This window comes from Aythya fuligula, chromosome 8 (assembly GCF_009819795.1).
Source record: "Aythya fuligula isolate bAytFul2 chromosome 8, bAytFul2.pri, whole genome shotgun sequence".
NCBI classification, from domain to species: Eukaryota; Metazoa; Chordata; class Aves; order Anseriformes; family Anatidae; genus Aythya; species Aythya fuligula.
The window spans coordinates 1,738,145-1,753,459 of record NC_045566.1 but is presented as its reverse complement, the minus strand read 5'-3'; the positions used below and the strand labels follow the sequence as shown (position 1 = coordinate 1,753,459).

The following is a 15,315-nucleotide window of genomic DNA, read 5'->3' as shown; positions in this document are numbered from 1 at the left end:
TAAAACTGCATTTTCCCCCTGCAGAGTCAGGGGTTCAGACAAGCAAGTCCAGCCCAGATATTTTTATTATTACTCTGTGTTTATTTGCTCATTTTACATGGGAAGTCAAAAATATTTGTAAAAAAAAATTGGTTTGCATGTCATTAGTTCTGTTGGAGCTCATGACTACCGACAGGAATTTAAGTGGTTTGGGGATTGCATCCTCTGTGCTTACAAAATACATCTTTTACAAAAAATACAGTTTGCTGTGATTTCAAACAGCTCTAGAATTTGTGATTGTTTGCTTATAAAAAGAGCCCTCATCCATATCTGTCTGAGCCCAATAGCTTGAGACGCTGAGTGTGTGTGGTGTGCTGGAGCTCACGGGGGACTCATGCCCTGCGGCTGAGATGGCCCAGAATGCATTCACTGTATGACACACAATTATTTCCATTAAGGGATTTTAAAGTGATTTCAATAGCCAGTTGCAACTGGAACTACCGCGTGCATTTAGGACACATCACATCATTAATAATCCATGTAAAAGTCTGGAGTTGCTTTGTGGGAATCCACTGGTCTTCTCTTATCGCTCAGCTTAATCATGACATCCAGAACATGAATTAATACAGGGAAGAAAAGCAAGGCTGCCTCGCTGCCAGCCAGCAGGCCACTTCTGCAGCTGGAGAGCCTGGAGCCTGCACAGCTTACTGGGGATCACAGCCACCCTGGCATTTTCAGGGAGTTTGTTGTGCATCAGCACTTCCAGTAGGCGCACATCTCTGGAGCAGGATGTGCTGCAGCAGAACTACCCGGTGTATTCTTGGTGATGGGTGTGCAAGTAACACACAGCACTCGTGACAGCGTGCACTGAATGCAGTGCCAGGAAACCCCACCTACACCCAGGTTAGGGTAGCCTGCATCTCCGCAGGGGCTAAGGAGCTGGAGCTGCTGCTGCTGTGGCTGTATTATTCCCTGTGCTCAGGCTAGGTCGGGGAACCGCATTTCCCTTCATGTCTTGTTTATTCCTGTCCTGCTTATTCTCACATGCTCCATGGTGGTGACGTATTCGCAGTGTAAGGGCCACTCGGGGCTGTGTTAATGCCGAGTGGTGCAGGCTCTCCACTTTGGGCCAGCTCCCACCTCGATTGCTTGTGTTAGGAAGGAATGAATAAAGCTTTTAAAAGGACCTTAAAGCTCCTTTGGGAAGTCGTGCTGTAGCTTTTTTATGAATTTGCTTTTTTCATGAAACTTGGCTTAAAATTTTAATGAATGCCCAAAATAACAAGAGTCTAAAACTGAGGAAATTGAACCAAAAAGAAGGAATATGTGGATAGAACAGAACAGACATATCATGTATCTCCAAACAGCGTTTGTAAGATGGGGGTAGCTTATAAATAACAAAAAACAGATCGAATAACTTCATTTGGTCTTTTGCCTTTATTAAACGAGCTGAAGAAGACCCCAATAAAGCAATGTCCTCTGCCCGCGGGGCCAGTCCTGCTGTCACCATTTGGTCAGTAAGAGTAAGGACAGCAACCTTCGGTCTGAATCGAGGCCAAAGATTAAAAATGGTGGGTTTATCCTTGGCCCCATCATGTAAATGGGAACGAGCACAGTAGCCTTTTATCAACTGCCCTTTTCTACAACAGCAAGGGGTATTGAGGTGCCGTGGTTCCCAGCACTGCTGCAGGGACATCCCCTTGGCCACGCGGCTTGCTCAGAAGCTCGAAGCAGTCCCCAGCCCCCTGCAAGCCTGCAGGCAGCAGCGTTAACCAAGCAGTGCCCTGCCAGCAGCAGCAGTCCTGGTGCTCTCAGCCCCCACCTTCAGCATTTTGACTTCCAACGACTGCGGGCGTTGTAGAAAGGTCTCGTGTGCCTGCTGTCCCCGAGTCGTGGATGGGGAGGCTGCCCCGAGCAGTGCGATGGGGATCACAGATGAGATCTGCAGAGGCAGTAACATCTCAGTGAAAGGACGAGTCAGAGTGGGCAGGAGCCTCTGGAGAATAATGCTTAAGGCACAGGAATCCACATGTGCCCTCTGCTAGGCACTGAAAGCAACGAACGTGATCTGTTAGCCAACTCGGAGGCATGATGAAAACACCAATTAAAGGTTTAAGATTAATTACCATATTTTCGTAAGTGCTACTTCGTGCTGTACGTTGAATAGCAATATGCACTGTGTAGCTATATTGTCTTCCTCTGAGGATTTTGCCTATTTTGTGTTCCTCAGCTTCTCCACTGCACTACTCCTCAGGCTGTTAGATACCCTGAAAGGATCTTTTCCCAGAATTCACCAAGTTTGGGAAGCTCACGGTTTAATGAATTAGAGATTTCTGTTCAAGAATCTCCATTTTACACTGCCTTAGCATTAGTCATTGCTAAGGAGATTATATATAGGAAAGTCCTTCTGTTGTTCAGCAAAGGCACACAAGGGAAACACCCATTGATGTCAGCTTGACTGTTGCTGTGAATAATGGCTTCCTTCTTAATTGCAGCGTTGCAGACACACTGGTAGTTCTTATTTTGGAGATTTTTAATTAAGCTAAGGCAAAAGTAACTAATGCTTGGATGCCTAGTCCCTCCGGAGGACCTCAGTTCTGCAAAGGTGCAAAGAGATTACAGTAGGCTGTTTTAAAAGTTCATGAAAAAATGGCTGGTATCAAAGTCCCGAGCCACTGTATCTCCATTTTAGTGCAGCAAATGGAGCAGTTGTGAAGGCAGCAACTCGCATACATGGATAGATTTATCTATCAAACACATCTCCACAGCCAAGTTTGTGCCCCACTGCGAACCTTAGAGATAATATTGCTATTATCTCTAAGCATACTTGACAGTAGGGATGTACCCTGCACTTTGTGTGTTATTCTACACATTTTAGTAAAAAAAAAATAAATTGTAGAGGGCAAACGTTTAATAAATAAGTGCCACCGATTTATTATTGGGCTGTTGTTTTAGGAGCAGGGGGTATGGACCGTAATATGCATCACTTGGGTAATACTTAGTCATATTTAATGATCGAGGGTAAGGGTTGACTTTAAGGGGTGTGATGGGTGCTCACACTCTGTTTCTGCAAATGATGTTGATTCATTTCACCTTTATTTGTTACAGACAAGCAGAATGATGTGGAGATTCCTTCTCCCACACAGAAAGACAGAGAGAAGAAGAAAAAACAGCAGCTCATGACACAGATCAGTGGTGTGAAAAAATTAATGCATAGTTCAAGCTTAAATAATACCAGCATTTCACGATTTGGTGTGAAAACAGAAAAGGAAGACCATCTGGCCAAGGTATGACAGATCCTTACGGTTCTGGGAGAGTCAGTGTGATCTCAAAGCAGGGGATGGGTGGGCTGGATTGACTGCCCCTAGGTAAAATTGGAATCAGTATCCCCTAAGTGATACGGCCGCTGCAGATATTGTAATTTATGGGACCAGACCCTAATGGCATATTCCCAGGTTGACAAATTCTTTGAAAATGTCACTAAAATAATCAGAAACTGTGATGAAGTCTGAGTAATTATCAAACACGGGAACATAAAACAACGCTATGTGCAACAAACTGGCTACGAGGCCTTTGTCTCCATCAGGTGCTTCTTGCTACCTGGGAACAAACATCACAAATAATTCCCCTGGTGCAGAGAAATGTGGTCTCCTTGTACAAGTGCTTTGACATCAGCACTTCACAGTTACTCTCTGTTCGTGTACTTTAATAATTACGTGTGCTCATGCACTTATTTGATTACCACAATTAGGGTTGAATTCTCTGCTTAAACTTTTGGAACATGCAAAAGCCTCGGTGAAAGTGATAAATGCAGAAATGTCTTGAGAAATATTTTAATTGTTCTCTTTTTGTCTTTTCAAAAGGAACTGGAAGATCTGAATAAATGGGGTCTCAACATATTTAATGTTGCCAGGTACTCCCACAACAGGCCGCTCACCTGCATTATGTATGCTATATTCCAGGTTCGTGGTTTTCTGATCACATTTGCTATTCTTTCACAACTCTATTTTCTAATTTAGTTTCTAATTGCTTTCTGCTATGTTGCTTTCCACGATATGGCATCCTTATTTCATACATACATCTGTACTTATTTATTATACAGGAGCGAGACCTACTAAAAACATTCAAGATCTCGTCGGACACTTTTGTAACGTACATGATGACTCTAGAAGACCACTACCATTCGGATGTAGCTTACCACAACAGCCTACATGCTGCTGATGTTGCCCAGTCCACCCATGTTCTTCTCTCCACCCCTGCTCTGGATGTGAGTGACCTAGTTTGAGCTCAGTGGTCTGTGTCGGGCGATGGTCATGTTTTAACATGGGGTGTTTTGAATGGTGGATTAAAAGCAGCACACTGCTTGTATGAACACAGAAGAACCTTAAACTGAGTCAATCACTGATAGCACTCAGACTTGGAAAAAAAAAATTGCAGTGGGCTGCCTGTTCTTCTGAGTGCTCAGTTTCCTACCAGGGAAGAAATCATAAAGAAATTTCAGCAGCAGCTTTATTTGTAATCTCTGTTTCATCTTAAAGGGCACATGCTGCATGTATACCTTTCTTCTGAGTAAATGCCTTATCCTATGAAAAGTAATTCAGAAAGCACAAACAATTTGTTTCTCCACATCAGCATCCCAAACTGTTGAGCAAGAAAACATAGGGACTTTTCTGACAGATTTCTTTTTTCCTTCCTAGGCTGTCTTCACTGATTTGGAAATCCTTGCTGCAATTTTTGCAGCTGCAATCCATGATGTGGATCACCCTGGTGTCTCCAATCAGTTTCTTATTAATACAAGTGAGTTTTATTTCAAGTACAATTATAACTTCATCTGCAAACTTGGAGTGCATTTTCCGTTACAGCGAGGTCACAAATTATGATTTTCAGACTGTGTTGCTTTCTCGATGTATTGTGCAGTAAACTAGTCCTACATTTTGAAATGAGCAGTAATTAAAATTAAATTCCTACCAAAACAAGGGAAGCTATTGTAATGCAATTTGCAAAGTGGCCTTGAATATTGTGATTATTGCTTGATAAGGCATAATAAATCTTCCCATCCTGAGTGCAAATTTAATCGTTAATATAAGGTTAATAATGCTGTTGCTATTGACAACAATAAAGCCTAAATATTGTGGTTCATATTGTATTCTGCAACAGGCTAAGCATGTATTTTGATTCCAAAATATGTGTATTGTTCTTTTTTGGAAAGTGCGTTTGCAGGATTCATGCTTTCTGTTGTCAGTGGTTCTGAAGCCTGTAACTAAGTCAACCAAATACTATTTTGTTCATTAGACCCGAGCAAAGGGCTGTTTATGGTATTTACATACGTGCTTAGATTAGAAAACTGCGTACTCTTGGCACATGTGAAACAAAAAAAAAAGAAAACTTTCCCGATTTATTGCATTTGGATAAACATTTCAGTGCCCAGCGTAAGCGTTTGCTGTTTGAAGTCACGCACTCCTCATCCTGGAGTCACATATTTATGTTGCTCTGCTAGATTCTGAACTCGCCCTGATGTACAACGACGAATCCGTCTTGGAGAACCACCATCTTGCTGTGGGTTTCAAACTGCTTCAAGAAGAGCACTGTGACATCTTCCAGAACCTGACCAAGAAGCAGCGTCAGACTCTGAGGAAGATGGTGATTGACATGGTATGACCTCTGCTCACACTGCTACTCTTAAATAAAATATTGGCTTCTTTGTATGGCTGCCCTTGCTGAGATCGTTTTCTCTTCCGTAAAGGTATTGGCAACAGATATGTCCAAGCACATGAGTCTGTTGGCTGATCTGAAGACCATGGTGGAAACCAAGAAAGTGACCAGTTCAGGAGTCCTCCTTCTGGATAACTACACAGATAGAATACAGGTAGGTCAGAGGAGGTTCCCTAGGGATTTCGTGTATTTTGTTCAGTACTGAAGAAACCATGTTCCTGGTTTTGCTGTGGCTTCTCACTAGGCTATATATAGTAAAGTTGCTGACCTAGATTTTCAGCAGTCACGCAAGAACTGTAGATATATTTTCTTCTGTTCTGCACCACAGAGACCAACAAGGTGGTACAAGGTGGTCTCTTGTCTTTTAGGTAGAAGGGTTTACGTTTTTAATGCTTAGAGCATGCAACTGCAAGCATACTTGTTCCTCTGAGGTTAACCTGTAAAGCTCAGTTTTTGAGGGCTCTTGGAATTTCTTTCCCACTTTCCTCCATTTCTTTATCGTAACAAAGAAGTATAGCCAGATGGTTATAGCATTGCAAGATTGCAAGAATTTAATTTGTAACTCCATACCTAAAGCAACTCTTAAACTGGGTTAAAATCGATGATGTACGCTCTGTATAGTCTAATCCTTGATTTACAGAAATGACAAAGCAGTACTGGTGGGGGGTTACGTGGTTAACATGTAGGACGAGGTACGTCCTGATCCTCTCTCTGCTTTGATGGCCAGCTTCTTAAGAACAGTCTCATAGGAAAACTGCCCTTATATTTTGTTTAAGACTGCTGCTGTTAAAACAGGTCACTCCATTGCTTTCTAAATCCTTGTAGCCACAGTTAGTCAGGCACATTTTTGTGTGTGTGGAGGGGATATTACTCATTTAATAAAGAAGGAGCGTTTAACCATATGAGAGCATGAAAATAAAGTTTGAATGGTGGGAAGCACCTGCATTCAAAAACAAACCTATATGATGTAATTAACATCGCCGGCACTGCACCCTCTGTAAGGACTGGGTTGTCTAAAAAACATATAGCAGAGTTTGCTTTTGGAGCAGACCACAGCAGCTGGTCGCATATACGGAGATATTACGATGTTAATATTTTTATGGAATGTTGCATAATCAAAGAGTCTTGTGGTTAAATGTTCTGAATTAAGCAAGCAGATACAGCTCGAAGCCGTCCTCTTTTTCCATTTGATTTTACGAGTTTTCTGATTAATATAATTGCAGGTTCTCCGAAATATGGTACATTGTGCAGACTTGAGTAATCCCACAAAGTCTCTGGAGTTGTACCGGCAGTGGACAGACAGAATCATGGAGGAGTTCTTCCAGCAGGGAGACAAAGAACGAGAAAGAGGAATGGAAATCAGTCCAATGTGTGACAAACATACAGCGTCAGTGGAAAAATCACAGGTAATTGGCCTTGAGCTGCATTTTTGTATTGCCTAAGCTTGTATTTTTAAAGCAGAGGCAAAAATTCATCTGCTTTCTCTAATACAATTAGGCAAACAGCCAGCTGTTCAGAGGGTTGGTTCTGATTGACCCTGACACGCAGCTGTGCCTGAAGCTCATATAGACTCACCAGGCTGTTCAGCCTCCTTTATGTACTCCTTGGCGTCTCCTCATTTCTAAGTGCATGCTTATCTGGCCTTGTTTGTGTCCCAGTTTCCAGAGTGAGCTGGTTTCCTTTTGTTCCCCGGGCTGGAAGAGTGTGATTCTGATCTCCCCAGGTCTCTTCTGTCTTCACACCCTACAGCCTCCTTCTTAGCTCTTAATTAGCACCTCCTCCTAAACCTCCCGATATTGTACCCCACATTAGAAATTTATAGCAATGCCAGTCCCACTGAATGGCAGCGAAAGGAGCGTCCCCAGGCTGAGCTCCATTTCAGGACACGGAAAAAGTCTGAATGTTGGTTGTTTTTCAGCCTTGTACAGAACAGTTTTGCACTTCTTGATGAAGCCAGTGGCATTAGAGGCCTGATGGAGTCTCTGTGTTGTGAAGTCAAAGAATAGGTGTTTAAGTCACTACAAATCTTAAAAAGAATTTGGATGTTTCTTTCTTTCTTTTTTTTTTTTTTTTTTTTTTGAGATTACCTGGCACATTCCTAGTTCTGATTCATAGATTAAGTGATATAAAAGGTCAAATTTCTTCTGACCTGTAGCCCAGGCCATAAAATTTCACCTGGCTGGTCTCTAATGAAGCCGGTAATTTATGTTTGCCTAAACTTATTCCTGTCTTCATATAATGGTGTCTTGGTTGTTGTTTTTAAATGACTTGAGCAAGCCATCATCGAGGTTTTTCAGCTTGAATAAGTAACAAAATTGACGATAATTATTTCCAAATGTCCTCTTGGGCTAAGCCAAGTGGTTTCAAAATTATTCACTCAACCGCATGGTGATTTTGTTGGAAAAATCTGTCTTATTTGTTAACCTAACAAGAAGTGAATCCTTTGGCCAGGCTTGGCCAGAAAATGCCCATGTGCTCCACATGTAAGCTCCAATTATTTTTTTCGTTTCACATATGCACTTCATAGAGGTTTCAAAATGGCATTTTTGCTATGCAAAAAGAGCAGGGATTGCACGAAATGGCTGCCATCAAAATACCAACTGATGGCGGGGGGGGGAGGGAAGTGGCATTTCCATCCTGGAGCGAAACAAAGAACCGACGGGCAGACAGTGTGCGAGTATTGCAGAGCTCTGGATGTTCCCTCTTTACATCAAAATATTTTAAGATCAGCCTTCGGCCATCTGGCCAGCTATTCTGTGATATGGGATGTTTGTTTAAAGGAACAATGGCTTTGCTGCAAAGCACCCAGTTTGTAGCCGTGGGTCCTGCAGCCCTTGAGCGTTTTGGGTGGCGGCGAAGCCACCGGCTAACGGTACAGAATTATTTATTTTTTTTTTTTCACTTTAAAAGTGCTCCGGAACATGTGCTGCAGGAAATTTTCATCACCTTTTTGTTTAAGCTGCCTCAACAGTACGTTACAATTGAATGTTAATGGTTCTATTGACATCCTGTTGTGTCTGAAGGAGGCATGTGTGATTTCCAAAGCAAACATCTGCACGTTGAGTCTGGCCCCTTTGAGAGCCATTTTCCTGCTGCACAGAAATGTTGTCCAGCAGAGCGAGGAGAGAAGTGACACACGCTGCCAAGACGGAAGAATTTCAATCCTCTTTATGGCCATTCAGTTTTCTCCATCCTGGACGTACGTCCTCTTAGTCAGACAATTGAAAAATGATTTAGCTCAGAACTTACGCGCCAGCGGGCGGATGGACTGACGGACCCGGCCGCAAGCCTCACTCTTTCCAGCGCTGGCACGTCACTCCAAGCAGCAATGGTTTGTCCACGGCAGTGCAGGAGGACTTCTTGTCAGGGTTAGTTACCCTGCTTTCCGCACTCTTTCCAAAATAAAGCAGCAGGAAGGGAAATCTCTACAAGGTCCGCAGAGGTGGCTGCGTTGGCAGCGCAGAGGAAACACGCTGAAGTGCTTAAAGATGCAGCACCACAGAAATGTTCAGGACAGATACGAACTGCACGCTGTAGTAAAATACATCTAAAGGTCAAACTGGAGTCCATAAAAGCAGTGACATTCAGCATCGGGGCCGGTGCTCACCCTGAGAACACTGCCATTTTCACAACTGCCAGCCAAATGGAGCCCCTGGGGTGTGACTGCACGGTGCCATAAATACACCAACCCTGCCCGCAGTCAGCACGGGGCCCTGTGGGAGATAACAGCACGTTTCCCCAATTCTCAGGGCAGGGACAACAACTGTCTAAAATGTCTCCGTGCACTGGCAGTTGGTAGGTGGTGTTTCTGCAGGACCTCAGTGATGTTCTGCCTTCAGAGCAGGAACTCGCCCTGCCTCCTGCACGGCAGCGGTTGATTCAGTGGTCGGGAAAAGACACCTACAAGGACATTCGAAATCATTCATGCAGCCAGGGATGGGAGTGGCAGCTTATCGCTGAGTGTCCAGGTGGCTCCTGCTTTTCCTCAACCTTCCATGCAAGGCTTGGCTTTGGACAAGAGGTCAACCTGGCCTCAAACTTGGGGGTGCAGCTTTGGTAGGAGGTGATCAGACTGTTCTGGGACGGGCAGCTTGCTCCCAGGCAGCTATTTTGCTTGTAAAAATCGTGTATTACGGTCATCTTAACTCTTTTGACACTCATTTACTTCCCTGCCCTTAACTGTGCGTGTTCTTGTGTTCCTCAGGTTGGGTTCATCGACTACATCGTCCACCCGCTTTGGGAGACGTGGGCTGACCTGGTGCAGCCCGACGCCCAGGACATCCTGGACACACTGGAGGACAACAGGAACTGGTACCAGAGCATGATACCTCAGAGCCCCTCTCCTCCGCTGGAGGAGCGGAGCAGGGACTGCCAGGGCCTGATGGAGAAGTTCCAGTTTGAACTGACCCTCGAGGAGGAGGATTCGGACGGACCCGAGAAGGAAGGAGAGGGCATCGGCTACTTCAGCAATACAAAGACACTCTGCGTGGACGAGCCGGGGGAAAAAGAGTCACAGAGGGAGGCGAACATAGAAATTGTGACAGAAGACACGTCTCCTGTTGACACATAATGTCCTGTACCTGTGTAAGTGGATTTTAAACACTTAATGAGCATGCGAGCAGTCTCAAGGGACTCGCCTGCAGCCTGGGTCTTAGGCCTGTGTCTAACATTGGCTAAAAGTTCTCCCCAGCTACTTGAGATTGGAGTCAGGGTTGGAGATCGTGTAGTGAATGATTGCTCAGGAAATTGCCAGATGATTTACATTGTGGTTTAAGCCTTGTCAGCTAAAAGCATCGTGTTGTCCTGGAGCTGGCTTGAATCGTAACTGAACAGTAAATGACACACAACTGAGAGATTTTATACTGTTAGTTTTGGAATTTATACCAGTTAGACTGATAGAAACTACTGATTAATAACTCTACGTATAAAACCTGTCCACCTGACCACCTGTCTGCAGACCTGTGTGCCTTCTTTGTAAACACTTTCATGTCTTTTCAAGAGTCTATTAAATACACGGAGTTTAGTATAAAGAGCAACACAAAGTGTTTCAAAATTGATGGATACTTTTTTGATTCTTCCTGTTACAAGAAGCAGTCTTCCTTTTTTCATGGGCAATACCTGTCACTTTATTGCAGTTAATCACTTTTACAGACTAAATAGAAAGGACACCCTCTGGTTTGCATTGCTGCACCTTCAGTAGCCTCCTTACTACTCCAGACGACCCATTTAGAGCCACTTCATGCCATCGTGCGCCCTCTCCGTTGGCTTGCTAGGAATAACAGTATTTTTTCCTCGACTGGGTTTTACTTTCCGTGTGCACAGGACAAAGGGTAGTTTGTTTTCACGGCACCGTGCAGTACCTATATCAGTAAGCGTAATAAGGCAGTGTGTGACGCGCTCCCCTCGGCAGCTCCTTGGCTCAGTGGAAGTTGCACGCTCAGATGTTTGTGTTTCTCTCGCCTGTTGTTCACGTTTCCTAGGTTTAGGTCCACCGTCCTCCTCCCGCACTGCCTTGAGCTCTAACACCTCCATTACTGTTTATAACAGTGTATTTATTACGTAATGTATATACTGTAATGTTTTGTAAGTTATTAATTTATATGAATTAACATTGCCTGTCGGCGGCGATGTTAATTGTGTAGAAAACTCGGAATAAGAGTTGCCTTTTTTTCTTGTAACCTTTTGTATTGCATAAAATACGAGAACCTGAACATAGCTGAAGAGACATACGCAACCCAGGAAGGGCATTCGGGTGGCAGCCGCCCGCGGGCTTCGTCCTCGTGGCGAGCGGGGCCCCAGGGGAGGGGATTTGGGGGGCTGTGGGCACCAAGAGGCTGGAAGGGGAAGAGGAAAAGGACCCCCCCCCCGCCAGTGGGCCGGCTTTTCAATGTCACGTTCCAATTTCTGAACAACCCAATGTGAATTTCTATGACAAAAATGTGAACTGATGTAATAATTGTGCTGTGAAACTTCTTCTGACAAAGCTTGTTAGGCATCGTGAGCGGTGTCAATCTCAGTTTGTAAAATATGTTTCAAGCTTTTGGTCCAACTTGTGACTAACTAGTTAATGAAAATAGCACAGTTGTGCATGATCAATGGGTTTGTATGTCTGTTGAACACTGCATTGTTCCAGGTGGTTATTTTATTGTTTTCAAAAGTTTCACACAATGTATGTTATAGTATTATATATTGTGTTCAGATGCATTCTTAAGAGATTTTTATATGAAGTGAATAAATGAAAGCATGACCCTGCCCTTCGGCTCTCCTCGGCGTTGTGTTTTGCTGTGTGAGCAGGTCACTTTGGGGAGTACCCACCCGCAGCCACGGTACCTACGGTGGCTTTAGGCACGACAGGAACCCGGCTGGCACGTGGTTACCGAGCAGCTCAGGGAGTAAGGGAAAAACGACCCCTCCTGTGGCCGAAATCCAGCTTCCTGTGCTTGGCTTATGAATGGGGACACAGCCCCGGGGGCACGGCGCGGCTCTGCGGCCCCACGGGCGGCTCTCCGGGCGCTGCTCCTGAGCCTCAGCAGGGCCGCGGCGCTGGCGACAGGAAGGCGCAGCAGACAGGAAGGCGATGGCCGCGGCCGGCGGCGCACCAGAGCCCGTGGGCTGCTTTCATGTCCTGGCCTAACCCAAAACAACCGACTTTCCAGTAAAAACACATCCTGCCAGCGTGCGGGAGGGACAGCCCGGGCAGCGCCGCGCTCCGGCCGTGACGCACGGCCGGGCTGGGCCCCCGGGGCCGCCCTCGCTGCGGGCGCTGCACGAGGTGCCCGCGGCGCTTGGGGCCGATCCTGCGTCGGCGCGGCGAGGTGCTCCGGCTGCCGGCGCGGCGTGGACTCCCCCGGGCTCTCCCCAGACTTCCTGGCTCCGAAACGAAGCCACTTGAAAGCGCAGATCCCCGATGCCGCGTCTTCCTTCCCACACAGCACTTAATGGCAGCGGCAATTAACAACCAGCCTCCATCAAAGCCTCCCGGGCCCAGCTGTAAGCGGGCTTCGATGGCAGCTGACCTCCAGGTTGGCGAGAGGCGCGAAAGCTGAGCGCGCACGTACGCCGCCGAGCTCGGGGCCGCATCCTGCCCCGCAGCGGCGCCTCCAGGGTGCTTGGTGCCGCGGCTCGCCAGGATCCCAACCACTACTGAACGCCTTCGTGGCAGGGCTGGTACAAATTTCCCTGTTCCGCTGGCTGTGCCCATGCGCACGGTTTGCACCTACCCCGCTGCGGGCGCGCTCGGCCAGCCACGCGCACGGCTCTGCCCCGCAGCACCGGGAGCTGCGTGCCTGCTCCCGGGACGTGCGGAGGTGGGGAGCGGGTTGTGGGGCCGGGAACCCATCCCAGGGCAGAAAGCAAGGAGCTGCGAGTGCAGGTGATCCCCCAAAACCACAGGCACGGTGGGCGGATGAAGGGAAAAACAATCTGCCAAGGGGGCCGGGAAGAACGGGGTGCGGCCGCTCTGCGTGGCACCCTCCCACCCGGCTCTGCCCCCCTCCAGCCTTCATTTTTTTTTCCTTCCCAGTGACCCATTTCTGCCAGGCAGCAGCTTTACCGTGAACGCATGCGGCGTGGCGGTGCTCTGCGCTGAGATAGGAGCCTCCTCTCTCTCCTCCTCAGCAGCAGCAAGCGCCCTGCCGGCAGCTCTGCTGCTGAATAACCCAAATCCTCCCATTTTGGGGGTGGGAAATCCCAGTTTAGGTGCGGGCTTGCTTGGTAGCTCACTCAGCCTCCTTTCCTCGGGGGACGAGGCTGCGTGCTGGCTGTGCTTTGCCGTCCCCCTGCCCCAACTCCTGCTGCACCACTGCAGCTCCTGCAGTTTCCTTCAGCACCCAGCGCCCATCACCCCGAGCCACGCAAGGTGTGCACCCCCTGAAAAGTGTCAAAAAAACCTTGGGTTTCTTCTGAAGGAGAGGCTCAGAGGCCGTGGTTCTCTTGTCTGGGTAAGGGCAGCTGCAGGATCGTGCCACACCATCAGGGCTGCCCCTCACCAAGGGACAAGGGACAGGAACACGGTCCCTGCACCGAGGCCCCCAGCTGCAGGGCGCTGGGCAGTTGCCCCCACCATGAGCAAGCAGCAGGACCACCTCCAGGAGTGTGCTTCCCTTGCAGTGGCTGCTCGGCCTCCATCCTCTTCTGGTTGTGTTTAGGCCATGCCCAGGTTGCCTTGGGGCCGGCAGGTTGCCTCGGGGCCCCGAGCTCCGTGGCGCCGTGTCCTCCCCGGCGGGACGGGAGCAGCTGGCAGGGCAGGACTCAGCCCCGGGGACCTGCAAACGACGCCGAGAGCTGGAGGCGCTTTGCTGGCCACAAGGATTTTGGTGATTGAGGTGCCACTGGCTTAGTGCTCAGCTAAAAATCCTACAGATTAAAAAAAAAAAAAAAAAAAAGAAATGAAAACCCCAAGCGCTGATGGTCTCGCACTCACAAACAGGAAGATGCTCGGGGCTGGTGCACAAAGCCCAGATTTTATCGTGCCCGCGGCGCTGGAACCAAGCCCGGTGGCAACGAGCCTCGGTGCCAGGGAGGTGGTGCTGGCACGGGGCTGAGCACAGGGCTGCGACCACACGGTGACCGAGGGCATCCTGGCTCTGCTGTCACCCACACAAGTCCCTGTTCTGGGTCCCTCTGATGCTGTTTTGGCACCTGCTGAGATGCCGGCACCCCTCTGGCCCACATGGGACATCCCCATCTGCCTGCCTGGAGAAGATTTGGCCAGGAAGCCGCCCGTGTTGGTGTTTCCCATCCCAAAACGTATCGGTGGCAGCACCAGGACTCGTGCCGTGCCCAGCTGGCCGTGGTGCATGAGGGACCAAATGCTGCCCATGCTCAGGCAGGGTGTGCCGGGCCGTGCTGCTCCCCCCAGCCACAGTTTGGCCCCATTTTAGGGCTCTGCAGCGGTGCTGGTGGGGGGCTGAGCCCCGGGACCAGCCTGAGGACATTCCCTGCATGCAGGAACAGGACCCGTGGGCACAGCACGGGGCTCCCCATGCACACCAGGGCTGCCGTCCCCTTGCTCCCTTCACACCAGGACTGTTACCATCAGCCCAGGCGTACACAGCCGCAGGGATGTGCCAACAGGGGGGGGGCACAGCACGGGCAGCAGGACACAAACCCACAGTGTCCCCATGTCCCCCCACCCCACTGCTGGAGCCTGAACGCCCTCGCCGCCCCTCGGGGCGCAACGTGCCACGGCTTGGGTGCCCCCCACGCAGCTCCGCCTGCGTCCCACCGCAGCCCCGCGGGACAGAGGCGGGGGCCCCGCCGCGCTGCAGCCCCACGTTTGTGCCAAGCGTGGGCAGAGCCGCCCCCGGCGCTCCCGCACCCTGCTCCTGCACCCACGCAGCAGCCGTGGCAGCCAGGGCTCAGCCCGCTGCAGCCCCGCAGCCAGCCCCGGCCTGCCCGCGCGGCCGTGCGCAGCTGCACAGCTCCATCTGCCGAGCCCCAGCCACCACACATGCAGCGGGGACACCCGCGGTGGGGACGGACGGCTGGGATGTGTACAGTGGGGTCAGCACAGATGGAGCTGGAGAGGGCCCCAAGCAGCTGGAGCCGTGCCCCCGCTGAGGTCCCGCAAGGCCGGGGCCATGCGCAGGTGGAGGAGCGCGCAGCTGGGGCCTGTGCTGCAGG

At 48.8% G+C, this 15,315-nt stretch overlaps 1 protein-coding gene across 3 annotated transcripts in view; it reads left to right on the top strand.

The window, feature by feature from the left end:
* Positions 1–11,943, top strand: part of PDE4B (phosphodiesterase 4B) — a 153,887-nt gene extending 141,944 nt beyond the window's left edge. For all 3 annotated transcript variants that reach the window (XM_032192353.1, XM_032192354.1, XM_032192355.1), the window contains 8 exons: positions 3,088–3,266; positions 3,843–3,941; positions 4,082–4,246; positions 4,677–4,776; positions 5,477–5,631; positions 5,723–5,845; positions 6,915–7,097; positions 9,896–11,943. In XM_032192353.1, coding sequence (XP_032048244.1) covers positions 3,088–3,266; positions 3,843–3,941; positions 4,082–4,246; positions 4,677–4,776; positions 5,477–5,631; positions 5,723–5,845; positions 6,915–7,097; positions 9,896–10,261 — 1,370 coding nt within the window. In that variant the 3' untranslated portion in view covers positions 10,262–11,943. The remainder of the gene's footprint in view (positions 1–3,087; positions 3,267–3,842; positions 3,942–4,081; positions 4,247–4,676; positions 4,777–5,476; positions 5,632–5,722; positions 5,846–6,914; positions 7,098–9,895) is intronic.
* The last annotated feature ends 3,372 nt before the right edge of the window (positions 11,944–15,315 follow it).